The sequence below is a fragment of the Anoplopoma fimbria genome, chromosome 1 (assembly GCF_027596085.1).
Source record: "Anoplopoma fimbria isolate UVic2021 breed Golden Eagle Sablefish chromosome 1, Afim_UVic_2022, whole genome shotgun sequence".
NCBI lineage: Eukaryota > Metazoa > Chordata > Actinopteri > Perciformes > Anoplopomatidae > Anoplopoma > Anoplopoma fimbria.
The window spans coordinates 24,870,085-24,898,007 of NC_072449.1; the positions used below are offsets into that span (position 1 = coordinate 24,870,085).

The window sequence follows — 27,923 nt, forward strand, 5'->3', positions numbered from 1 at the left end:
CAGCTCTGCTCTGCAGTATGCACCCCAGCTTTCTGTGGACGAGGCTGAGGAGTTGCACAGTCCTGGTCCTCCCTTGTCAGGGAAGACAAATGTTATCTCTGCCATGCAATAATACAATATTGATGTAGAACATTAAATGACAAGCTCACAGATGACAACATATTTTGAGATACTATACAGGTCAACAAATTATGGCCTGTTTGCATTAAAAAAGCAATGTCAATGGAGCAACAATTTAGTCTGAGTCTTAATTTTTAGATTTAATAATACTGCCAATGCTCCACAATAGAAAATGTTACATGTTTGATGTAACATGTTCTCTGGTCTGCATCAGAATAGACTCTCTGGTAGGCAATCAATGGATACACGAGCAGGAAGGTCCAATAGCTACATTTTTCAACATTCACTCCTGTAGTTCATTTAATTTGGTCCGGATCAAGGCAAAAGGTTAGACATTGTTATACATTAGTTCTGATCTGGTTGCTGTTTACTCTGGCACTTCACAAATGAGCCAAGAGGAATAAACACTATGTTATACAGACTGACATGTAACTCCTCATCAGGACGCATGTATGGAAATCAAATACCAGTGAAAGGCAGAAGTTTATTCACCACTTTAATGCTTCTGATTTGTATATGTATGATGATTGATTGATAAGCGCTTGTAAGCATAATTAGTTTTATTAGACTTCAAATTGATCGCATGTTTTAATAAGTACTGGTACAGTAAGGGCTGTACAAAAGCCCCTTTACACGCTCCCAAGTGACTGGTGCGAACACATAGTGCCAACGGGGATGGCATGGGGCGTATTACTGTGTGATCGCTCTCAAGTTTAACAGCTTTTGACCTATTAATCAGGGAAAATACCCGCTCTGATGTACTTGTAGACGTGGCCTTAAATACAGATCAATTAGATCGCTTTGTGAACCAATTTCACATCAGCAGATGAATTTATTGCTTTTGAAATCATGCTGTAATCACATATCTGCTAGCAGAAAATCCTGTGGTGGGTTCATTTGCTTGCACAGAATACGCTTGGAAGCGGCCCGAGGTTGTCTGGTCGACATCAGTGTGTGATTGAACCTCTTTCACACCAGCCCAAATGTACCCTACTAACCTGCCCAAACAAGACTCAGCTTGTTTCAACCAAATAAATGGATTAGCTATACAAGCACCGTAAAACTTATCACGTCACCTTGGCAGAAAAACTTTAACATTGAGTCAGTACTGAGAGAACTTGGTATCCGTTTTTGATATTAGGAATTCCTTGGAAACATTTGCATTATTGACTATGAGGTTCAGCCTGTAGTCGTACTAACACTGCAGGTACTGTAGCATTGGAGAGTCCCCAGCTTGTCAAGAGTCTGCCTGTTCCTTGTAGGGAGTTGTGGGGATGCCCCTGGTTGTTGACAGCCCCTGGTGCTGGGAGAAAAAGGAGGCAACTGTAATTTTGTATATGACTGTCCGGTGGACTGATACTGTCAAGCTACAGTGTTTGTTACTGTAGCCACAACCAATGAGGTCATTATTTTCAGACTGCGGCAGGGCTCACAGTAAAGTGCAAGGCACTAGAGCTTGTTATTTCTTGTCACTTGGGTTTCATGAGTAGGAACTTTTGAAGGATGTTAGAGACTACATGATGAGATGCATGCTGGCTGCCGTGTAGTCTTGATTATAACAGATGAACAGAACGCCTCTTATGTCTTTTTTATCATCTGACTTAAAGGATATGCCATTAAATATGGATCAACACTCACTGTTTCTGAAACTTCCCTGTAAAACTCCTGCTAGAATAATGCTGCAAGGCAACAGAAAATGGATTAACTAGCCCAAAGTAAAATCAGAAACACATAAGATTAACTTCTATGATCAGAAAACTTGTTAAGATTGGAAACGGCTTTGATACAAGCAGATCTATGTAGTGTTGTGCAATATTTGTAGCAGGTACATAGAATTATATGACGAGTATTAAACACTTCATATGTTTCCTCTTAAGCTTGCATCCTCTTTTAATTGCACATAATCATTGTAAAATTGACAACATGAGTTAGCTCACCTTTTTATCCATTTACTCCTTCGCTTAAAACAAGCAACCCAGATGTAGATGCCTTTTAGGCCGGTACACGAACCCTGTTTGCTTCAGTTGCATACTGTATTTATCTCCAGTGCCTCTAGGACCAGACGGTTGTTTACTCACTGTTACTTCAGCTCTCTCTGTCTCTGTTTATCACCATCTGCTTGCTGTTCATGAGTCATAGAGGAAAGACAAAACGTTTCTCTCATTCATTCATTCATTCATTCATTCATTCATTCATTCATTCATTCATTCATTCAACCCTCCTGATGAGAGGACCTGGTTTCCGAATTAAGCATATTCCATTCACACTGTATTGTCGGATTAATTCAGCTCATCCGTCAGCAGCTAATGGATTGAGTAAATTAAGACTAGTCTGTTATCGATCAGCTATTTGTAATGTCCACCATAATGAATGTGTTGCTGAGCCATTGACTGATGGAACCTGCAGGGTTTTTTTTACACAGCCATCAAATGGCTTCAAATGTCTTCAGACATAAGGCAGTTTCAAGACACGTATGAAAAAAATTAATAAAAAGACACTGATTGATCCCTATAAATCATCACTGTTATTATTAAGTCATCAGCATTATTTGTTAATATATTCGTCTGAATTCTAAAGGGTCCTTGCTATAAGGTTTATACATGTATCTCAGCTCGGTGTAAGTTATCATTTTCTCTCTTTGGTATGAGGTTGGTGGGCTGGAATTCAGTAAATAAATCCGATAAGTAAACACTGAGTCTATATTGTAATCTCAGCAAGTATTTGCACAATGTTTTGTCTTGGAGTCTGGTTACTTTGGATGTGAAGTGACACAGAAAACCTATGTTAAATTTCAGACTGCCAGCTTTAATTTGAAGGTGTTTTCAGCCATACTGAATAAATTCCACTCGTATTTGCTCCTTTTCCATGAGTGCAAAGCATATTTGAACAGAAGAAACCTAGAGAGGATAGAAAGCAATATAAATAACAGAAGAAAGAAAGCTATGAAGTGTTGTACATCTTAACGTATGCTAAGTAAAAGACTGCAACAATCATGGTTCACGCTCTGTAGCCTTTTTGCATACCACTGTGTCTTCATGAGGATTCAGCAGTGACTCTGCTTGGCTTGAGATTGCTCCAGAACAGGCTAGAATAAATGACTGGGTTGAAGTGAGGCAGGTAAACAATCATCTGCCCATGTTCTTCTCAATCATTGCACTCTGATGTCACCAAACAATGTTCCCACAGAGATCAAAATGGAAGGCTGCAGCTTAAACATTCAAAGTAAAACACAATGATATAGACTGAAAAAATAACATATGTCATATTCCGCCAATGAGGCATAAAGATAAAATCATTAAAATGTCTACACTGCAAAATTAAAATCTATTAGTCTTACATTTTATGCCTGGTCCCTTCTTTCTTATTTTCTTGCACCTTTTGAAGCTTACCTTAAGCAAAGTAACATCCCAGTGCCGCTTAATTTCAAAACGTGCCATGACACAAAACTCTGCTTTGTTGGTAATCGTGTTAAGAACTGTTCGCATCCCTAAATTGCAAATACGTTTGTTTTGTGTTGGTGGTTAAAGCATTACAGAATGATTGAGATGAAAAGGATGGATTTGAATCAATACGAAAACATTTTTCTTTACTGTAATGCACTCAGTTCCAAGAAATAAATCTTGACCTCTAGAAATGTGTGGTTGCAAATACAAAAAGCAAAAGTTATCAATAAAAGATAACGCCCAAGAGACACTGATGGGGTGTGTGTGTGTGTGCAGGAAGGAGCTACTCATTCTCTCACTCTCTCCATCTCCCTTATTCAACCCCATTTGCTCTCTTTCTTCTTTTATCTCAGAGCACTTTTAAGTTCAAGTCAGAGAGTGATATCCACTTAGCGGAGCATCACAAGCAGGTGTTGTATGACAGTAAGTTGGCCAGCTCCATCGCCTTCACCTATAACGCCAAGGCCACTGATGCCCAGCTCTGCCTGGAGTCCTCGCCCAAAGAAAATACCTCCATCTTTGTGCACTCACCGCACGCCCTTATGCTACAGGTCAGTTGTTTATCCAGGCCTGATAGATCCCAGCTATTGATTCATTCATTTCTGTTGCACTCATTTTAAAAACGTCAATATGAAATTCTGTTTGGTTTGGTTTGTATTATCCTCACAGGATGTGAAAGCCACAGTGACTCACTCCATCCACAGTGCCATCCATTCCATCGGTGGGATCCAAGTGCTCTTCCCGCTCTTCGCTCAGCTGGACTACCATCAGCTGAACGACAGCCAGGTGGAACCCACAGTATGGTAAGAAGAAGAAACGTAGTTACCCTACAAAATCATTTAACTTCTTGGAAATCTGAGTTGATGCCTTAGAAATTATACACATGAAATTGTCAGTGATTTGTTGTGAATGTTTTTGATCCTGGAATCCTGAACCCTTTTAAACTTGTGAAACAGCGCATTTTGCAGATTTTTGTATAAATTTGTCAGTATCTTTATTATCAGCATCTACTAATTGTGATGCAATAGACTTGTTAATTATTATCCCTATTTCGGTGGTGTTGTGGTTGGAGGCAGTGAAATCAGAGTGCAGAAAGTGAGACATAGGTAATAACATCTCACAAGCCAGAAATAGAGCAGGTAAATCTGTATCACATCTAGTACTTATATCTGCATTGTATACTGTAATTCTTCCTTGTGTATGTTAGTCAAGATGTAATCGGATACCAATATATCCGTGATAAACCACTACCTGCTTATAATACCAGCTGAATTTCAGTTTTCATTATTATCTCTACTCTCTAGTTCAGGACTCCTCTATTGCCCGTCATCCTGAGCTGGTCAGTCCAGCGCTTCCCCACTGTGCCCTGTATGGAGTCTGAGCTCTGCTCTAATCCTGTGTTAGTTTAGCGACAGCAGTACCAGATAGACGCGGCAGTGGCCTCTCAGCAGCACAAACCCCTGATGCCCAAAGCTCACTGCCTGTGCAGTTTCCTCTCATCTCTACTCTCCGTCCCTCTCTCTCCCTCGCTAGCATTTCGAGGGTCTTTCCTTTGCTGTGAGTCACTCTCCCCAACACTTGGTTTGTCCTTGCCTTGGCTTTTAGATTGAGCTTTTGCAACATTTAACTCTCTATAATCCAGCAGCACCTTGGAACTGTGATTTAAAAACAGTCCTTTAAATTTATTGATGTTAATCTGTGCCACGTTGAATTCCAAACAGCACTGACATAACTGCTCTGACAAATTGGAAGGAAGCTGTGCTTGCAGTTGAGGATCAGAGGCTAAACCAAGAGCACACAGATTTGACTGTCATCCGCGTCTGTATGTTATCCCCTTTGCTCAATTATCACCAAGTTGGAGCAGTAGTGAGACCAAGGAGCAACTGCAAACTGACATGGTAGACAAACAGACGCAGTGCGAGGTTCAGATTTGATCGTATGAGTTGGTGTGCATGCAGTGAATGTGAGCATCTATGGTCAAGCCTGCACAGGAGTGATTGTGTCCTTGCAATTGTTGTGCTGGAGCAGAGGCGACTAGAGGACGCGAAGGAAAGCCGATTAAGAAGTGTCAGCGAGCAACATTGTCGCTCAGCCAAAGGCTTCAGCTCTAAAGCTCTCCGACAAAGAAAAAAATCGTCTTCAGTGCACTGCTTTGCCCCCATGGACCCCTTTCCCCCCCACACCCGCATATATACATACACAGCCTGTTACATCTTGCCCCCCACACCACTCTGTCCCTAGAGAACCCAGGGAGCCCAGGCTTTCTTCTGAACTGAAGAGGGATGAAAGTGGTGAGCTAGAGTCCCCAGCTGACATCCTCTGAAAATGACCTTGTTTTTTTTTTCCTCCTGCCACACTGTTTGCTCATGCTGCTGTAGTCTATATAATAACTCCTTCACCACCTGGTGTGTGTCCATAGATGGGTATTTTACCTGTGTGAGATGCTACGTATTCTTGTTTTGCAGTGCCACTCTCCTGGCCTTTCTGGTTGAGCTGCTCAAGAGCTCTGTGGCCATGCAGGAGCAGATGCTGGGAGGAAAGGGCTTTTTGGTCATTGGATACCTGCTAGAGAAGGTATGGTAAAGCCTCCTTTACATGTTGCAACCATTTCCTAATCTCATTGACACGTCAGTTGTCAGGAACTTGCCGTTTCTAAATTAACTCATTTCAGCTCACCCATACAGAAACTGTCTTGTTAACACAGGCTACTCATCAAAGCATCATATTTTTTCACTTTGAACTCTGATTTAAGAAAATGAATATGTCCAACTCTTCATTTCCGTCTCGAGTAAAATGATAAATGGGAAATGATACACTGATACGCAGAGTTTTGACAAGTTTTTTTACTGAAAAGCCCATCTGCTTTTGAAACTTCTTTCACCCTCCCCACTATCAAGGTGCACCAGATCTTGTCTGCACTCTCCAAGCCTTGCCAACAGTCTGATCATCCACTGCCTGTAGCAGAGTCCTAAATGTGTCTTTGAACCAGACAGAGCCGGAGGAAGAACAACACAAGACTGCTCTTCCCCTTTTACTCCCTTGGTTTCTCTCTTTCCACATCAATCTTTATTTACCCATTTTGTGATGCAGATCTAGCAGCTTGCCGGCCTCCCCAGAGTGCTGGCTCTTTTAGAGCACTGAAAAATGACTCCACTTTGTCACTCAGTGACTTGCCTGCCTGCTGGCTTCAGCTGATGTTAACTAACAGCCAGGCAGAGTCGGCACCTGAGAGCTGCGTTTTTGTTTTTTTTCTTGCCTCCTTCCCGCTGCCAGGTTTCACACTTCCACATATTGCACCATCTGTTTGTGATCTGTTTATGCCACACCTTCCCTTCTCCCCGTGCCTTCATTTTTCCGACTCTCCTGCCCTCACCAAGTCCCCACCTGGGCAGAGAACAGGTGCCAGACAGGAGCGGCAAGAATATTTGTCAAAGTGAAAAGCTCTGCAAAGTCAAGCTTCTACAACTTGCCTGAATTTTGTTTGAACAATTTATTTTTTTGCCTCCGTGCTGCTGAAAGCTGTGGTTGGAGGCATTATGTCTTTAGGATATCTGTCCGTCCGTTGTGCAAAGCCGCATGTCCCAAATAAATTTGACACAAAAGTTAACTTAGACTCAAGGATGAACTCATTAGAATTTTATTTTAGAAGGTCACTGTGACCTCACAAAACAGAATTAATTTGCTAATTTAGACAATTTCACACAAATGTTTATAATTGGAGAAAATGAAAAGTGACAACATTTTGGACAGACATTGATCTGAACTGCAACATGACTGGTTGGCTGAGGCATACAACCCTGAGGCGGTTATTCTAGTTTTTTGACAATACGACTAGGTATATTATTTATTTTTTTAGAACACATGAAACAAAGTGATCCCTCAAGGAGGAACTTTTTCAAAAACTTTTAATGTATTAACCAAAAAATGCATGCCACATTTAAATAGCATGCAAAGCAGACCAGATCAATAGAAACATTTAACAATAAATACATGAATACCATTTTCATTTTCAAAATGTTCATGTTTGGAAACTGTTATATTTGCCTAAATGGTGAGACCTATTAGGCTTATAACTGTCATTAACCCCCAAATGACCTACCTTTGTTACAGAGTCACAGATGTGGCTATTTTTTGGTGTGTTTTCTACTGATGGCTACTGCAAAGAAACATTTCCTTAACATTTATCGATGGGTGTTGCTCTCCATAATGCTGTCAGTATCAGGAAGGATAAATACACATTTACAGTAGAGTAGTCTGGTCAATATTGTTATTCTTATTAAACATGCCTTTGTGCTTCTCTCTACAGTCATCACGTGAACACATCTCCAGGGCTGTATTAGAGCAATTCCTCTCCTTTGCAAAGTATCTGGACGGTCTGACACACGGGGCACCACTGCTGAAGCAGCTGTGTGACCACATCCTGTTTAATGCTGCCATCTGGATCCACATCCCTGCCAAGGTGAGCTCCTGTAGGTAACGCCCATGCATGAAGGGACAGGTGTCTTGCATGTGAGCACTAGTGGATGGATATCAGGAGCTTTCAACCACAGAAGGCTGCAGTAATCCTTTGGGTCATCATTGGTTCTGTAAAGACATTGCTTTTAAAAGACATTACATGGTTGCAGAGTTCATTTCTGGCTTCCATTCTGCTGTCCTCAACCAGGCAGAGTATTTTTTAAATGTTCCAGACTCGGCGTCGCCCTCCTCCCCCCACACTTCTTTTAAATAATGACCCATGAAAAAACGGGATGAGGTCTATCAAAGGAGCTGAGTTTGTGTGGCAAATACATTTGCCTCAGGAATGTAGCTGATGGGCCAAGCCATGAATAAATAAAAGGAGGAAATAAATACAAAAGTGTCTGGAGGCCTGCCTGCAAAATAGAGTATAGAGAGAGAGAGAGAGAGAGGGCGAAAAAATGAGAGAAATACAGAGGTAATGAAGTGGGTTATAACACTTTTAGCTACATCGGCACAGAGAGCTACACTGGCTCTTTCCCATGGGACAAGCCACAACGTCCACGTTCCCTCTGTCCCTATTCTTAAGCTGCATGGGGTAAAGAGAGCCAGCTGTGTGAATGATGGCAGCATGCAATTCGCATTAATTACAGGGGCCCACTGACCTTGACCTAATAGACAAATAAGATTTTGCAAGTGCATTTTACTTTCCCATTTCTCATGGAAATGAGATCACCAACAGCCTGGTGTACCCTTATCTGCACCGTTTAATTTCAGTAGCCTCAAACTATATCACATAATGCTCACACCGTAACCACGCAGCCGCCTTTCATCATGACTCACATTGGACTCTTGGTTAATATCCTATTATTTATGACATATGGGAAAAAGCCCTCAGTATTTATAGCTGGAATGGCTGTGGTGGACTTAGGATTCTTGTCAGGTCTGTTGCTAATTACAGAGGACATGCTAATCATCGCTGAACAGAGCTGGGCGATTATGAAATTGAGCGATATAGGGTCAGTGGCCATCCCTACCATACACCTGCAGGGATAATAGGCTCAGCTGGTGCAATCCACCGCAGTAGAATGTCTTGGTTCGTCTAAAAGGTTTAAGGTTGTTAATTACACTGTGCACTAAATAACATGAATACATGTATACGTGTGTGCCCACTCCAGGTACAGCTCTCTCTGTACACCTACCTTTCCGCTGAGTTCATTGGCACGGCAACCATCTACAACACGATTCGTCGAGTGGGCACAGTGCTTCAGCTCATGCACACGCTAAAGTACTACCACTGGGCCGTCAACCCTGCAGACAGCAGTGGCATCGTGCCAAAGGGTCTCGGTGAGCATATTTAGTATTTCAAAATTATTTTTCAGCAAGCTAAGTTTATTTGTTTCTTTTGTGGAATATGATTTGATTTGGGTTGTTTTATATAAACTGTATTCCATCCATCTCATCCAAGTTCAGTGTTTTGGAAAGGAACCCATTGGGAGTGAACCAATCACAATCATTGTGTGCAATCACAAGCCTGATATCAAAGTGTCTTCCTGAAATGGCAGCAGCTCCCCCACATTTAAGATGATTCATCTCCACATGGAAGCGCTTGCCTGTCAGCTGTTAGGACTGTGGCCATCACTGGAGATGACAGTGAGGCAGACACGCCACATCAATACTGTCATCCCGCTAGGATGCTTGGTGTGGGTGTCAGGCCTCTGAAACCTGGGCCAGTAGTATGACTGGCATCCTCTCTCTATGAAACAACCGTACTTCACAAAGCAGGCTGGAAGGCTGGAAGTGAAAGTGTCCTTGAACTGTCATTTCATTTTTGCTCTCCATTATTCTTTTCTGAAACTGTGTTGCAGTATAGGGGTTGTTTACAATGGTGCCAATAGCTCAGTTTATGCCGCACAAAGGCCTAATAAAATCTACTCCCTGAAGGTTAAAGGTGCTGAATTTGAAATTTAGAGCATATCTATGATTGTGGGATTGCCTCCACAGGGCTCTTAACATGCAGCTAACAGTGCTAACAGCATGAGCAGTGCAAACTATGTCAACAGTGCTAACAGAGCTAACAGTGTTAACTTGGGAGGGAACCAGAGCATGGGCGTTATGCTTCCGCCACAACTTGGGCTGGGACGGAGTTACAAGCTATCACAGCTGTACGAGTGCAATTAAGAGTGGCGGCAAAAATCTAGCCAGTGGGACACGCTCACAGGGAATCACATGTACTAGCATGCACAAACAGCCGGACCGGCTTGTACTTGACAACGTTTATGTAATTCTTCTCATACATTTATATGCAAAAAGAGTTTTTCTTGACTCATTGTTAGCACTACTAATAATTGTCTTCTATCTCAAGGGTACATCCTATTTATCAACTGCAAGATGAAAACAAATTCTCCCCAGCATTGTCAGTCGGCTAAATGTAGCAGCACTTTAGCCTATTTATATGCCCCATTAAGGCACTTGGCCTAAATTCTTGATCTGCTAGAGCCAGGAGTGATCCTAATTGATTTCCTACTAATAGTGGTAGTGACTTCTAGACTGAGGTTAGCTGCGATAATATAATAATAATAATAATTAATAATAATTAAGCCTTTATTAGTCCCACAATGGGGAAATTATTTCTCTGCATTTAACCCATCCCGGAGGAGCAGTGGGCTGCAATGAAGTGCCCGGGGAGCAACTTGGGGTTAGGTGTCTTGCTCAAGGACACCTCAGCATGTTGCCGGTAGAGGGGTTTGAACCACCAACCTTGTGGTTACGGGACAAGTGCTCTACCTCATGTGCCACAGCCGTGGGCACATGCATCTGTAAATTGGGTCAATCCACGGGACCCTCAATCTAATTTTTCCCGATTTGAATTTGTTCCTTGTCCCGTCTACCTACCCGGTGCAGTGTCCCATAACCATTCTTATTCTGTGCAAGGAAACTTAACAAGGCTTAATAACTGATGAAAGTTCAACCTATTCAGAGCTCATGTTCCAGGACGATGAGCTATATTTAGCTTGGACTTCAGAGGAACTCCTCCTATGACTTTATTTCTATCACGTCCACTACGTTGGACACTCTTGTCAGTGCTTTGAACAATAATACATTTTGTTGTCGGAATTGCTTGTTTGGGAAATCTGTTTCTGTGTTGCCTCAGGCACTGTCGTATGTATGTTCTGCTTTTTATTGGAGCATCACAAGACATTAGTATTAGTATAGAGTATTATTATGATTTGTTAGAGAGAGGACGAGATGTCAACAGGGGTCGACAGGGTTTATCAAGAACGGATGTGCTATAGTGTTTTTTTCATTATTCCGGCATTTTGTTTACGTTATACAGTAGAGTCACACAGTATTAATAAGTGCAAATATCCATATAACGTCTGTTAGTGTGCTATATGGGCCTTCCACCTTTAATGGATGTCTGTTTTGGGTGCCAGGCGGACGCAGGGTTTTTGGGTGACTGAGGCCAATGACCACTGCCAGAAAACAGCATTTTGCCTCCGACTGGTTTATGAGAGCAGATGGAGAATCTGTTTGTGAGTGAGGAGCATGAGATCAGCAGGTTCATTGGTCAGCAGTTATTCAGGCATCGCTTCGAACTCCTATGACGAAGAGTGAGGTTAGGAAAAGCTCTTGATTTACCACTCTATCTACAACATTAACCTACGGTCATGAGTTCAAATTGATGTCCTAAAAGAGGTTCTTTCACAAGATGTCTGTGCTTAAGGGAAACAATGCAGAAATATAAAAGGTAACCCAGGAACAAGATGGAGAGCTCGGACATTCAGAGGGAGCTTAGAGTAGAAAGTTCATTGACGTCTGTGTCAGGATCCAATAATGGATCATTACAACTTTAAGATGGTTACAAAAATAAGTGGAGAAACAAATACAAAACACAGAGCTATGTCCTCTGTGGTTATGGGACCGCAATCTATGGTGCCCGTTTTTTTTTATTGTAAAGAATTACAGATTGTAAAAAATATCGGTAACAATCACTGCTCAACAAAACGAAGAAGAAGAGACTTGATGGAATACACGCTGCTGATATCTTTGTATAGTTTTTTGATTGCAAAGAGGTGCACAAATACACATATTGGACTCCATCATTCAACTAGCTATTCCCATTCTTATCCTTCCTTCAAGGAGCTTTCTAGTTAAGCCTTGCCTAAATGTTGCCCTCTCAAACACAATTGTATTTATGGTCCTGATTGTTGTTGAGGTCTTTAGATATTGTGAATTTCTGTGGAAATGGCTGGAATTCTGTGGAAGACATATCTCAAAATGGATCTCCTTCCTGCTGTAGGTAATTTTCAGAGTGGGGTCTGGTTCCACTTATCTGGGCTTGATTTGGCAGGTCAGTTTTTCCTCTCTGTCTTTCTTAACTGAGAAATGCCCAAACAAGAAGGTAGAGAGCCAGGCAGATAATGAAGTGTTCAATTATAAGGACACAGAGAACACATTTAAAATGGAGCTCCTCCAGCTACTCTCTCTGTTTCTGGAAGTGCCTCATCTTTTTTTTCCCTCAGGTCTTAATAAAGAGTACTATCAAATTAAAGCCATGTATCATCCAGTTATACACATAATCACTGCAGGCACTCGCAGAAAGATGCCCATTGCTCAACTTCTTCCAGTCTGTGACATGTGCCACCAGCCAACACATAATCTGTCTCAATCTCTATCACTCTCCCTTTGTCCTAGTCTCTGCCCTGCCTCTGTTTCACTAAATAATGAATAATGAGACGTGCAACAAAGCTGTTGGCCAGTCACCATGTTCAATTCAAGCTGGTTCTGCCTTGTTCCAATTACAAGAGAAATCACCAGTGACAGACATGTAGGCGCTCCAGTTGAATAATATCATCAAGGCTTGTGTTTTTTGTGTGTGTGTGTGCCTTCATTGTGATTAATTAATCTCATGTATAACACAAATGACTGATTACAGGTAACAAGAATGGTTTGGCACATGCATGCTCTTCTTTCAACACCGACTTGCTTCAGATTTACACATTTGCACGTGTGAAATCCACACAGAGATGGATGAGAAAGCCCAGAGAGGCATTGGAGAAAAAATAAATTCTCTAGATCCAGTTGGATCTTAAGTGTTTTCTCTCCTGTGTTTAATACCTACCAGGATAATTGTTCTTAGTTACTTATTTTCATCTTTGGAAAAAGGCTGAGGAGCCCACCCAGTGTTCTAAATAGGATTCAAATATTCATATATTCTTTCAGGTGAGTTTTAATTTCTCCACGCACTCTAAACAAAAAGCATGTACAGTGAATGTTAGAAAGTTAAATAAATTAAAACTTACCTGGAAGAAATATGAATGCTCTGGTCCTATTTAGACCATGGGGTATTTGTACATTTCAGCCTCTTGTGGCCGAAATGAGTATCAAAACAACAAACACGAAAAAAACCCTGATAAATCATAAACACGGGGGAAAACAATTAAGATTAAATTTGAAAATTGATACCCAGAATTTTATATGTTAGTTACAACTCAAGAACAATCCTGGAAACCAATTATTGTGGCTGTGATTAAAAATACTTGTTGCGTTAGAGTATTTTATCAGCCTTTGTTTATTTAGAAGCATTTAGGTATTGAAAACATTATTACTCTTGTTTTATATTGAAAGGTTTGCACAAGTATGCAGGATGCATTCTATTGTGTATGCATGACTATATTATCATCAGTTATAAGCCGGAATAAGATCCCTGCATTAATCAAAGGGACATAAATTGTTTTTTCAATAAACTCTCTCTCCTTGTGCCCTTGGGATGCAGGAAGTGAAGCAATATGTGAACGAGAAACAAGAGCTGTGCAGGGCTGCTGAGCATAATTGGTTGTGAATAACTTAGATGCAGTGGCTGCGGTAATAATGTTCTTATCACCCCTTCCATGTCAGGCTCTGTCCCTGCACTGGGTTTTCCTCTCTCCCTCTATTAATCAGTGTCGGCATGCAGCGGCACTTGCCATCCTCCTGCAACCTCAGGGAGCCTCATTATTGATTACATTGACTGGCTGTTGGAGGAGGAGGATGGTCAGGTGTCTGCTGGTGTTCTATCTGTCATCATAGCACTGTCCCCATTTCAAATGAACACATGTCCGGCCAAGGCGGAGGTTGGAGTTTATCGGGGCTGAGAGGAGAGGGGAAGACATTGGGCAAGGTGACCAACTTCCCTGAAAGGCTGTTGCTGATGTATCTGGCCCAGTTACTGCTGTTTAATACCTCTGCAAATGTTAAAGATTTTGTCAGTGTGTTCTACCTGGCTGGCTACACAGGATGTATACGCAATGAATATGCCAGATTTTACAGCCAAAATGGACCCTTTGTGCTACAGTGAGAGTGCTGCTAATCTTCATGTGAGATTCATGTTCCTATTGTTACAAGTGGTAATATATGCCATATCCTGTATTTTCTGGTGTGTGTGCGTGTGTGACTGAATAGCTCTATGTTGTATCGATCTGTCTGTTGTTGCAGCCCATTAATGTCCTTTCTCAGGGTACCTGCAAACACCTTTTGGTTAAAAACGAAAGAACTCGGCATATTGAATAGGATCTGACCATGTCAAAATAAATCCTTGCACCAACCAAAGCAAGGCAGCATCATCAGCAGCAGCTCTGTGATCTGACAGTTAATCAATGCTTTCTGTCATATTCTGTCATTCTTCTATATTTGCACGACAAACATACACCTGCCGACAACGTTCGGCCCGTCAGATGTTGAATGAGGTTCATGACAGAGATTGATTGCGTTGTGAGGCTAACTTCAGAGTGGCAAGGTGACCTTGAGTTGGCAGAGGCATTCTGGGTAGTTTTAATGAGATGTTGGCCAGTGTGATGGGCAGGTGTGACTATGGTGACCTTGGGCTGGCTGCCCGAGCACTATGTTGTGACCAAGGCTACCTGGGAATCTGGAATGCACTCAGACTTTGGATGCGACATGTAAGATAAATAAACTACTCGGAATGACTATTCATGTAAAATATATTTTACTAATTGTTGATTTTACAAAGTGGGATATTGGATCCTTGTGCCACGGTTAGACAGGCTAGGTTGTTAGTAAAACCTGGGAAACATTTGAAACGCACGTTCAAGGTGAATCAAGTAAATCAGTGCCAAGCTGATGATAGAGAGAAAAGAAACAAAAGATGTCATTGAAGGTGTCACTGTTTTGTCGGCCTTTTTTTAAAAAGCTCAAAGGACGAGAACACTTGACATCGATATGATAAATATGTCTAGGCTAGGTTAGCAATCAAAAAAACAGAGCAAAAGATCCTGCAAAGACAACCAAAAATAAAATGTCAAGTAAAAACATAAACAAATATAGAAAAGACTGGTAAACAGAGAACTGGAAGATATCTTATTTGGTTCCAATATTTTGTTTTATGGCTTCTCTCTCTCTCAAACTGCAGATGGTCCAAGGCCGACCCAGAAAGAAATAATTTCTCTGCGGGCGTTCATGCTTCTCTTCCTCAAGCAACTCCTCCTGAAGGTATATCCCACCTGTCTTCATGCCTCGCAGCCCCTCACACGGTTTGATTTTGATCTGCGCAGAGAATGTATGGAGATTGTCAACCCTCCCTGTGTTATCCTTTAAACATTCTGCCAGTCTGCTCCTCAATAAATTTAGTGCTATTTATTTATTCATATTTTCTAAGAAGTATGTGGAAGTAAACCGGTTGTGCTGAAACAATTCAGTTTTTTCTTTTAAGTACTTTATCAAGTAAAGATATGTTGGTTATTCCTTCAGTCATTTCTAGAACCTTCTTTTTTACTTTCCCAGGCAATACATACTGTGATGCTTTTTGGATATTGGCAGAAATACTCTAGCTTTGTAATGCAATGACCCTTGTCCATTTATTTGCCTTAAAGATGATTTAATCTTTCATCTGCTTTCCTTTTTTCAGGACCGAGGTGTGAAGGAAGATGAGCTGCAGAGCATCCTGAACTATTTGTTAACAATGCATGAGGTACATGAGATTCTATACCTGCTGCAGGTGAATTCATTCAGCCTGTTAGTGTGCCACTATGCTGCACTACACTGCAAGGTCACATTTCATCTTCAGCATTGTTCAAGATTATTTTTTGCCATCATTTAAACTAACAAGCCAGCTCAACAAATCATTTCAGTCAGCAAAGTATTTTCAATTGTACTATTGTAAGGTGTAACAGGGGCCCAGGTGTATTATACAATTACAGGTGATACAGTTGCCACGCACATGCATCATGTCTTTGCTGTAGTTGCAGTTACACTCCTGCCAAGAACAAAAACATTATTCTCTTTCTTTGCCCGCTCCCTTTTTTCTTTTTGTATCTCTCATTGTCTTCTGGTTTGTCTGCAGGATGAGAATCTGCATGATGTGTTGCAGTTGGTGGTTGCCCTCATGTCTGAGCATCCAGCCTCCATGATCCCTGCTTTTGACCAGAGAAATGGAATACGGTAAGCCCCTTAGGAAGGCACAATCCCTTTGCTGCTCAGGCACAAAATAAAGAGATGATTCCACAAAATAAACCTAAGCACCTAACACTTGTGCCGTTGCTGGGTGCCTACTTGATTCATTAATAATTCATAAGTTCAGGGGGAAAAAAGAAACAACCAATGCATGGAAAGTAACAATATTAACATATTGATTTCACAATTTGTCACAGATGATCAAACCAACCACATGTGATCCTATCAAATAGAAATGCACACAGTGTTGCACTACATGTGAGTTTCGAGGAATTCATTGTGGAAGGGCTGCTCCTTTCATTAGGACATTCATTTAATGTTAATGTAAGTTCAATCTGAAGGAAAGTGGTTATCAGCTAACCAGTGGAGGGCCTTTCATCAGCAGGGCAATATTTTATTCTGTCAACACAATGTGCTTTCACTGCTTGTGTCTATTGCAGGGTAATCTACAAGCTCATGGCCTCTAAGAGTGAAAGCATTCGAGTACAATCCCTCAAAGTCCTTGGGTACTTCCTCAAGCATTTGGGCCACAAGTAAGTAACCACGTTCAATAGCTGTGTAGTAGATTGTAATTACACACTCTGTAAGTGTTTTTATATAATGAATTGTCCAACGATCAAGGAATTGTCATGGCCTTAAGAATAGGTGTCTGTTACATGTTTAATGCTGTTATTTACTCTTGTGTTGTGTGAAAACATGAAGATAGGCTTATAGGTTTGAAACTGAAAAACATAAATCAGGATTTACATCCAGAGAGATGATTCATCTGTTCCTTACAAAATTTCTTAAAAGAGTAGACAAATAGATGAGCCAGAAAACTTTTGACTGGTTGCCAGTTTCGCAGATTGAGGTGATCGTCTTTGTTGGCATCGTGCCCTAAAACAATTACTTCAAATAAGAGAATGGTGGAAGAGGTCTGTGTTAGTGTCCCACAGAGTGAAATAAATAATAAACTACCCAAGAGGACAATGTCAGCATATCTGCTGTTTGCTTCTGAGTGTCTTTAGTGAGCAGATGGAGAGCCTGTGATTCAAAATGTTGGATGCAGGGATGTATGGAGAAGATATATGCTCACAATGGAAGGGCAGCAGGTGTCTCCCCCCCCCTCAGGGGACATGAAGGATTCATAAAAGCCTTCCTTCAGCCCTCACTTTAATAGCTTTCTTACATTTGAACCATTCTGCCCACAATGAGCTATAGTGCATCTCATAAAAAATGTAACATGTTTCTTCTGTGCTTTGCTGATGTTTTTACTTTTGGTAATTTAATTTGTTGTTTTACTTTCATTAGTTCAGTGATGTTAGATATTATTAGTTCCGTGTGGGTTGATGAGTTGCATAGTCGGTATGATGTGATGTATAGATTTGTGGCACACAGTTCTGCATATATTCAACCATCTTATCAAAAACATAATAAATGTTACTTGTCAAGTATGTAGTTTTAGAACCAATGCTTCCTGCTAAATGATTACCTCATCCCTCTAACAGCAGTGTATTTTTATGAACTGACACAGAGAGTGTCTTTGTTTAAATTTAAACTCATGAAAGCATTTACAACCAGGCCCATCCTCCCACTGTACCTCTTCTGGTTGAGCAAATTTGTAAATTCCACCTCAGCTTGCTTTGCATCATCAGTTTGCCCTTTTGTCCCAAATTTCCATATTTATACAGTTGAGAGAAAATGCTGATCTTCTCCTAAGTGGCCAATTTTCCAGCCTCTGCAATAAAAAAAACTATTTGGCAACTTATTAGGAAAGACCCAACTCATCTTGAGGCAGTGGCAGCAGCCTTAGAATTATCACAGCAGTCCTTATGCTGTTTGTAGAGGTAGTTTGTCGCTGTGGAACCCATTCACCTGTGGTATGCCTCTGTAGTATCTTGGAGCCAGTTTTAGTGACAGGCTAACTTCGTTATCCTACACACTGCCAACAAAACTCCCTCAATTTATGACAGCAGGCAGTTTTTGACATTTGTGGGTGAGAATAGGGAAGCAAGCTGACGGCCCTCACTGATCCTTTCAGTGGCTTAGGGAGCTCTAAACAGGCCACTTTATGATTATGTTTGTGTGTGTGTGTGTGTGTGTGTGTGTGTGTGTGTGTGTGTGTGTGTGTGTGTGTGTGTGTGTGTGTGTGTGTGTGTGTGTGTGTGTGTGTGTGTGTGTGTGTGTGTGTTTATCCTCAGGAGAAAGGTGGAGATCATGCACACACACAGCCTCTTTACTCTCCTGGGAGAGAGGCTCATGCTGCACACCAACACTGTGACCGTTACGACCTACAACACTCTGTACGAGGTAACAAAACATTTTCCTCTCAAATGTCCCAACCTTCCTGCACAATTGTTCTCTAGGTACAGAATGTGTGACTGAACGTCTTCTCACCTCTCCCTGCACCAGATTCTGACAGAGCAGGTGTGCACACAGGTAGTTCACAAACCCCATCCTGAGCCTGACTCCACCATCAAGATTCAAAACCCAAGTAAGCCTGTTATGTGTCACATGGAGTTTTATTCTTTCTAAAGTACTCAGTACTCATTAAAATTGACAATATGTATATATATATATATATATTTGTGTTTGCTTGCATGTGATCCCAGTGATTCTCAAGGTGGTAGCCAGCTTGTTGAAGAGCTCCGCCCCCAGCACAGAGCTGATGGAAGTTCGCCGGCTCTTCCTTTCAGATATGATCAAACTGTTCAGCAACAGCCGCGAGAACAGACGGTGAGCAGAACTTAAACCGCCTCTACTCACCCACTCCATCAGTTATCTTGCTGATTACTGTATCAAAGAAAAGAGAAAAAAAGGCACCCCGTCCCCCCCCCCTACTTGTACCGTGTTAAAGAGGCTCAAGTAGCTACACTCATATTGGTGCTTAATCATCCTTAGACATGCACATGTTCTCCAGCAGGTGTTTCCGTGACAGTTTTTGACAGTTGCTCATTGCTGCTACTCTCTTTTTCACTCTCACTAGCCAATCTCTCCTTCTAAAACACACCTACACAGAAACACACACACACACACACACACACACACACACACACACACACACACACGCATACACGCACACTCACAGACGCTTTAAGACATATTGCAATTAAATTATAAGTCTTTGGAAACCACCGACCTAAATCAACAATATAATTAGCCTAAAATGAATAGGCAGAAAGAGCTTTTTCAAGTTAAACTGTTGAATTAAAAAAAACAACAACACTTAATTGGTTTTCACTTGATCCCCCCTTTTTTTTTAATTATTCTGTCATTTTGTTTTGCTGCTGCCAAATAAACAAACAAATGAAAATATGATTAGCAGAATGATCAAAACAATCTGTTATAATGTGAATAACAAAATGCCAAATAGCACCGGAAAGATGTTGAGGAGGAGTAAAAATAATAATTGGCTTAAATGCTTTTATGTAAGTAAAATGTTGAAAAATGATGCGTATTACCACCAACATAAATTATAAATGTTAAATTTGTTAAATATAGGAGGATCAGAGTTTACTTAGATTACTGAAACTTTTATTATCTGGCTTTGAGAAGGCCAGTTTTATTTGTTGATTGTGCGATGATGTGTGTATTGCAGGTGTCTGCTTCAGTGCTCAGTATGGCAGGACTGGATGTTTTCTCTTTGCTACATCAACCCTAAGAACTCTGATGAGCAGAAGATCACTGAGATGGTGTATAACATCTTTCGTATTCTGCTCTACCATGCCATCAAGTATGAGTGGGGAGGATGGCGCGTGTGGGTGGACACACTCTCTATAGCTCACTCTAAGGTGAGTACTGTACTGTACAACTAAGTGGAAACACTGACCTCTGCTGTTGATGTATATATTTGTATCTATTTTATCACATCCTAACTGTTAAGCTTCTTCTAAAAATCATCCTCACAGTTGTTTCAATCATAAATATCTGGCAAACACCTTCTATAATGTTGCCTTTTTTTATAGGTCACATATGAGGCACATAAAGAATACTTGGCTAAGATGTATGAAGAGTACCAGCGCCAGGAGGAGGAGAATATTAAGAAAGGAAAGAAGGGATTGGTCAGCACCATCTCTGGTCTGTCTGCTCAGACCTCTGGCATCAATGGCGCAATTGAGATCAGAGAAATGGACAATAACTCCCAGACACCTGAGAGTGAAAAGGACTATGAGAGTGCAGACTCACGCAACCTGCTGGCTGAAGGGAAGGGGCCGGAAGAGGCTCTCAGAGGAACGGAGGATACGGTAGATGGGGTCAGGGTCGAAGTTCATGACCTTCTGGTGGACATCAAGGCTGAAAAGGTGGAGGCTACTGAGGTGAAGCTAGAGGATTTGGAATTGTCCTCTGAAACTCTGGGAGTTTCTGAGAATGGGGCACTGGTGGGGATGGATTCTCTGTTGGATAATGTTTATTGTGCTGCCGTGGAAAAGCTCAAAGGTAACCTCAACAGTGTGTTGTTGCCAAATCGCAGCATGGATGACCATAATGCAACCCCCCTCATCACTCTAGATGATGACAAGGACAGCATCCCTAACAGCAACAATTTCCTGTTTGGCAAAGTGGCAGGCATCATGGAAAACAAACCACTGCCGGACCTCGGTACAGCTGAGCCTCTGGTACTGCCCAGCCCAGAGCCTCCAGTCCACACCAGCGCCAATGACGAACTGGGCCTTCTTACTCGCATGACAGGCAGCTCTGAGCTTGGCTCCTTACCCAGTATCCTGGAGCAGGATGAGTTTGAACTACAGGCAGCCTTGGAGGGTATCAGCTCTGTGACTGGTACCAAAGCTGAGGCCTCCTCCACAGGGCCAGAGATCACCCAGGGTACAGCTGCAGCAGCGTCCGATGGACACCACTCAGATGCAACAGGCAACACTACTGACACCGAGAGATCGGGTGATGGCAAAGACAAGGAGATAAACAAGATTCAGACGACAGCCACCACACAGGTTGGTCCGAAGCTATATCACCATGTACTTCCTTCATGTAAATTGAGTTCTCCACTAATATCCAAAACCAAAAAGGACAGTCTTCTTTTTTTAAACTTCCACATGAATAAACACAGGTTCGCTGACTTTACCAGGGTGGAAATAAAAGGAAAAGGTTTGCCAATGGGAAATGTTACAGCAGACGATCATGAATACTGAAACAGAGCAGCGCCAGTATCAAAGGGTGGAAACAGAGTAGGGAGACCATTTGCCACTGTCAGGATGTGTCGGCCTTTGGTGAACAATTCTATATTAACAGACCCAAAGGGACCATTTCCTTCCCCAGCTCTGGTTTTAATAGGCACAGGATGGCCTGGTGCACATCAGGCAACATCCCTCTGAGACTCTGGAAAGTGGGCTCCTGGAATAGTCGGCCGAGCCAACAGGAGGGCAGAAATAGACAAAGCATTATTCTGCAACCATCACCTGGGATTTATTCCTTGTTCCCCTATTCTCGTATGAGCTGTGCTCTTTCTCAGAGGTCAGGCTCTTTCGCTCAGACTGGGTCACTGATGGAGGGCCAGCGGGAGTGAGGGTTTATTTTTAAACCTTACTCTGCTGTTGCGTAATTGCTCATTTTCAATTCATCTCCGCTGCTTTTTTGCAGCACCTTGCTGACTAATTCAACTTAAATTTAGAGGTTGCATTAAGCTCGTTTTATTTTTCCTTACCCGTAGGCAGGAAGAGGTTATCTGATGACTCACTTTAATCTGGCAATTCATCATTCAAAGTGAATAGTCTTACAGTAGCATTAAATCTTATTAGGGGTAAAGTATTGATCTTTGACAGACGAATAGGATTAGCAACTTTTGATTGTATATGTGATGCCAAATTAATTTGATTGCTGTTATTTTACTGGTTTATTGGTCTCCCATCAGGGTCTACATTGCCACCTAGCGCCTCAGATGGAGAGGGACATACGTGTGGACTTGGGCTTCACAGGGACACACATGACAGAGGAACAGCGACGGCAGTTCAGCCCCGGCCCACGCACCACCATGTTCCGCATCCCAGAGTTCAAATGGTCAGCCATGCACCAGAGACTACTCACTGACCTGCTGTTTGCTCTGGAGAGCGATGTCCATGTCTGGAGGAGGTGTGTGAAGGGGTTTTATGTGCACTTAAGAGAGACAGAGAGGGAGGGTGAGCTTGGTGCTTGTGGTGATACTCAGATTACCCTTTACTGATCAGAACTAACATGTCACTTTAATGCTGCTTTTGGACATATATTTAGTCATTTTTTCCGAACATCCTATACATACTATTTTTAGTTTATTGCAGAGTAAAATAGCCATGCGGTTTATATAATGTCAAAAATGCTTTTACCCATAATAATATATATTTTTCCCTCCTTCCCCTGCAGCCACTCTACCAAATCTGTCATGGACTTTGTTAATAGTAATGAGAACATCATTTTTGTCCACAACACCATCCACCTCATCTCACAAATGGTAGACAACATCATAATCGCTTGTGGAGGGATCTTGCCTCTTCTCTCAGCGGCAACCTCTCCCACTGTAAGTGTGCCTCACTGTCTTCACTGTGGGGGGATAATGCCATCTAGTGGAGGTTTGTTATGACCTTTTGGTATAGGGCTGTTTGTGGTGTACTACAGGGCAGTCAGTATATACCTGTGGGAAATAAGACTTATTTGTGTTAATTTTTTTGCTACAATTAATGCTTAGGACATTACTTTGGAATATTTTTTAATTAACTTCCCTGTGTGTCATTCCAGTTTTCTTTTATCGACTCACTGTAATTATCAGATTTAATTAGCTATCTTGAACTGAAATGGATTTTAATCATCTTATTTTGTTTACTTTGTCTATGCAATCTCTAGAGCGTCATGGTTATTATTTATGCTATTTTAATGTCTCTCTCTCTCTTAATTACTCATTACTCATGTATTCACAACCCTTTTGTGCTTAAATAGATCTAAAAATCCAATGTCCCTGTGGACTGCTGCAGATTGCACCCTTCTCAAATAATTTTCTTTTTAAGAAAAAGGAAATGAGCGCTAACGAAAGTGTTTGCTTTGGCTCATTCCTTAAAAAGTATTTGATAAAATATCACCTTGGGTGGAGTTGGATAGTCAACTGAACTCGGATCAAACTTTACAGGAATTCTTAAAATTTTGAATATTATCTCTGCCTCCTCACAGATGAGATGCTACTCACCCTCATGTTATAATAAAGGCCCTTGCTGCTGCCACCTTCCTGACCTGCCACTTAGTGTCTCTGACCTTAATTCAGCAGCATCCGACACTGTGTTTATATCTTGAATATTCCATATATAATTGCATATTTCTGTAAAAAAAAAATGCTTTGATCACAACTAGTGGTGAGAATGTGGCATAGATGATGTTGTACATTGGCACTTTTTTATGTGACTGGTGTCTTCTTCCCTGTTGCTTGTATAAGACGGAGGTTGAGAACATCGAGGCAACGCAGGGCATGTCCTCCGAGACCGCCATCACTTTCCTGTCCCGTCTCATGGTTATGGTGGACGTGTTGGTGTTCTCAAGCTCCCTCAACTTCAGTGAGATTGAGGCTGAGAAGAACATGTCCTCGGGTGGCCTGATGCGTCAGTGCCTCAGACTTGGTAAGATCATGATTGTGTGTTTGCTGTCGTGGACATGAATGTCAGTCAGGGCAATGAGACGGTAAAACAATTCAATATATATATACCATGACAGTATTGTCTACACACCCTAATTATTCCTCAAATCTCCAAAAATCCTCTGTTTGATCAGCAAAGCTAACTATTGTAAGAGTCCTTTGCTAATTGTGTACTTCATGGAGGAATGTGCAGGGTTTTGCTGCAGTTTCCAGCAGTAAAAAATGACAGGATCATCAATTTGGAATTCATAACATGCAGAGAGAATAATTTGCAGTGCAATCGGGTACTCTTTGCAAATGCTAGCCTTTTGTGTCTGTCATTGGTGTGTTTCATAAGACTCACAAGGTCCTCTCTGCCCTTGTGGGTGTTTGAATGTGTCGGTGTGCATAATATAGATTTGATGAATTACATTTGAATGCAAAGTAGAGTACTCCAAAATTGAGAATAAGTAAATTGAGTCGTATTGAATCAACTGTAAAATGTAGATTGTTTTTTCTACATGAATCATATCATAGAAAGTGTGTGTATTCATCTCTTTTTGTCTCCTGGCGCGTGAGAGTGTTTCTGTGTCTATATCTGTTTGGGCCTGTGGGTTTGTGTGTGCGTGAGCCTGTGTTTGCTGGTTTGTTGACTCCAAGTTGTGCTGTGGGGGATGAGAAATAGCCTTCAGACTTAACAGTGTCCTTGTTGCAAACATACAATTTCTCATCACTGGGTTCAGTGTGAAATCAGACTGGCTGCTGATTTCACTCCCGGCCTCTGGCCCAGCAGCCTGGAACAAATAGTCATCAGTGGTAACTGATTAATTTTAAAGAGGTCATGCATGTTATCAACATATCATTTCCATTTAACTCTGAAGTGAGAGCCTATTTGTATGCTTTGTGTGTGTGTGTGTGTGTGTGTGTGTGTGTGTGTGTGTGTGTGTGTGTGTGTGTGTGTGTGTGTGTGTGTGTGTGTGTGTGTGTGTGTGTGTGTGTGTGTGTGTGTGTGTGTGTGTGTGCGCAGTGTGTTGTGTGGCTGTTAGGAACTGTCTTGAGTGCAGGCAGAGACACAGAGACAGAGGGAGTAAGTTTTCCATTCCCAACAACAACAAGACTCAGGAATTCCTGCAAAATGCTGTGACTTCCAACAAGGTATGATGTGTGGCCCAAGAAAATGTAATTCATACAATGCATTTGACCATAAGAACTGATAACCTATGCTTAAAAGTGTGACCTGTCCTGACGCTAAATCAGCTCTCCTATTGTAAGCATTAGTGGTGTAAGAAATGATCGCACTATTATGTTTTTTTTGGTACTGTATCAATTCTCAAAAACACTGTATTGATTTTTATTTAATATATAATACAGTTTTAATTTTGTTTTGTGTTTAAACCCCCTACTGCTAGATAGCAGTGTTGTAATCTATCTTTAGCTATTTGACTCCAATGTAACAGTGTCAACTGAAGACAGGAAGTAGCATGACAATTTTTTACTCAGATTTTATGCAATTGCTGGTGTATTCTTTGTACTATGACAGTTTTCCTAAAATTGGATTTAAACAATCCCAATATATTGCAATATGTTGAATTGAGACCCCTTTATCATGATTGTATGGTATTGCCAGATACCAGCACTACTTAGCCTAATTTATACCAACTTTGGTACTAAATGTGTCTTTGTTTACTAACATACCAATGTTGGCCGATGTTATCGGTTTCAAATTTTCCGTTTTCTAGTATCTTTGAATTATGTAAAAAGAAAAGCAGAAACGAGTTTGATTGAGCTTCAACTGAACAGAGTAGCATGTCATATTGTGTTATCACTCTGCTTTAGACAGCCATAGAGACTGTCCCTAGTAACATGTCTCCCATCAAGGACCCTGATCGCCTTTTGCAGGATGTGGACATCAATCGACTGCGCGCTGTGGTGTTTCGTGATGTGGTGAGTGCTGGTTTGTGTGTATGTGCAGGGCATATTCATGCATGTGTTTGTCACAAAGACTTCGCTGCAGGTAGAGAGGATGAAAATAGGACTTTTAAGAAAAAAAAATTGGCAGACAAACAGGTATGCAATGTAATACCCGTCAACCAACAGGTAAACACTAAAGTTGCTCTTGTCAACGGAGCTGCTTACTGTTGAACACAAGGCCGCAAAATTTGAATGGATATATTTCAAAGCAAGTGTTAGAAATATGTTAGAGAGTAATGACACTACTTTCAATTTGTTTTCATGCTCTATGCAAGATGCATTAGCTGTGAGAGAACCATTTCAGACAGCAGCAGTGGATTGTGTGAATAGAGAGTGGCATAAACGTATTGTGATTCCTTCCTACAGGATGACAGTAAGCAAGCCCAGTTCCTGGCTTTAGCTGTGGTGTACTTCATCTCCGTCCTCATGGTCTCCAAGTACCGCGACATCCTGGAGCCACAACGTGAGACTGCCAGGTTAAGCCAATCGGGCCGCAGCATGCGTCAGGAGATCAACTCACCAACCAGCACAGGTCTTGACAGCTGTGCCCTACCTTTATTAGTTCCATTCTTCCTGCTCACTAATCTTAGCTTGTGGTGGCTGTGTCTGATATAAATGAATAGTAGGTGTCCTTGGTCCTTTCTGATGCCCTTCTGCTAGCTTGAGCTGAGAGCTCATTCAGTAAAATAGCAGGGATACCCTGCCTGCACTCCACAGGCTCACCTATGATTTATTCATGAGCTTTGCTAATTGCATCGCACAAAATTAAATGTGGAAGCAAATGGAGACTGGCACTGGAGATGGAAATTATGAACTTGAATAGACATCATCGTTCTCTCAGAAATTAAAGGTAGTATTTGCCTCAAGTCATAAATCATACATTAAGCCACATCAAAGGAAATCAGTGGTTGCCTACAAAGGTTTAACACAATGTCTGCTGCAGTGCCAACTTGCTATAATGAGATGCACAAGTGAGCATACTTTATCACTTCCATTCAGACAAAGGGTAAAGTGAATAAAAGGAACAAAAGGAAGAGGAGAGAGGCCAAAGGAAATATGAGGGTGCAATTTGAAGAGCTTGGAACACAGAGAAAATAAAGAAAGGGAAGATGAGCAGGGAGAAGATGAAAGATGGGAAAGAAGAAGCAGCATGCTGGCCAACTACTGTGGGTTTTTGGGGCAGTGGAGCCAGGCTTGCTATTTTCAGCCCCATCTGTCAGTGCCCATTAGGCAAGCAATCCACCAGAGGAGAATGGGATCATAGAGGTTGCTGTGAGGAGAGAGGCACACTGCCGCCTTCATAAATTTCACCAGAAAATGGGGGAATTTTCCAGACGGCATGTGGCAGACGATTGTCTGATGGTCCAGGAAGCCAGATGACTTGCTGGCTAAATCAGGCCCTGCTGACCTTGTTAGGGGGCATGTGATGAATATTAATTTGGCTGGCCTTGCATCTACTGTAGGTAACTACTGGGTTTAACCAACATCAGACTCGAAAGACGCCTCTGCAGGTTTTTGGGGTAAAAAAAGCAAACAGTTGTTTGCTATTACGACAATGTGTTTTTAATGTATGAACAGAGAGAATACTTCAGGTTTTGATAAAACTCTTGGTTCACACTCAACATCTCAAGTATATAGAAAGGTACAGTATACAGTATATTATGTGCCAGAATAAGAGAGCAGCTATCTGACTCTTCTGTCACTGTTTCAAAGCAGTTAAATAGATAGCCTCTCAAGGCTTTAGGCAGGAGGCGGCTGAAGAAAAGGATTTTTGTATGTTTTATTAGCATAGAAGTAGAATAACAGAGAGATAATCTCACCATAGGATCAGAGCTTCTGGAGAGAGATCTAAGAAGCTGCGCTGGCACATGGCTCTTTATACACATACTAAATTTACTCTTTGGCCAGGAATGTAAAGC

General features: G+C 41.5%; 1 protein-coding gene across 1 annotated transcript in view; it reads left to right on the top strand.

Annotated features, from left to right (window-relative positions):
• nbeab (neurobeachin b) overlaps positions 1–27,923 on the top strand; it is a 187,697-nt gene that overhangs the window by 57,120 nt on the left and 102,654 nt on the right. The window contains 20 exon segments of the mRNA XM_054597703.1: positions 3,917–4,114; positions 4,233–4,366; positions 6,029–6,137; positions 7,870–8,022; positions 9,197–9,365; positions 15,430–15,509; positions 15,925–15,987; positions 16,360–16,457; positions 16,910–17,002; positions 18,650–18,758; positions 18,861–18,942; positions 19,061–19,184; positions 20,047–20,239; positions 20,414–21,397; positions 22,315–22,532; positions 22,800–23,037; positions 23,857–24,037; positions 25,061–25,188; positions 25,912–25,977; positions 26,371–26,536. Of these exon segments, the coding sequence (XP_054453678.1) occupies positions 3,917–4,114; positions 4,233–4,366; positions 6,029–6,137; positions 7,870–8,022; positions 9,197–9,365; positions 15,430–15,509; positions 15,925–15,987; positions 16,360–16,457; positions 16,910–17,002; positions 18,650–18,758; positions 18,861–18,942; positions 19,061–19,184; positions 20,047–20,239; positions 20,414–21,397; positions 22,315–22,532; positions 22,800–23,037; positions 23,857–24,037; positions 25,061–25,188; positions 25,912–25,977; positions 26,371–26,536 (3,586 nt within the window).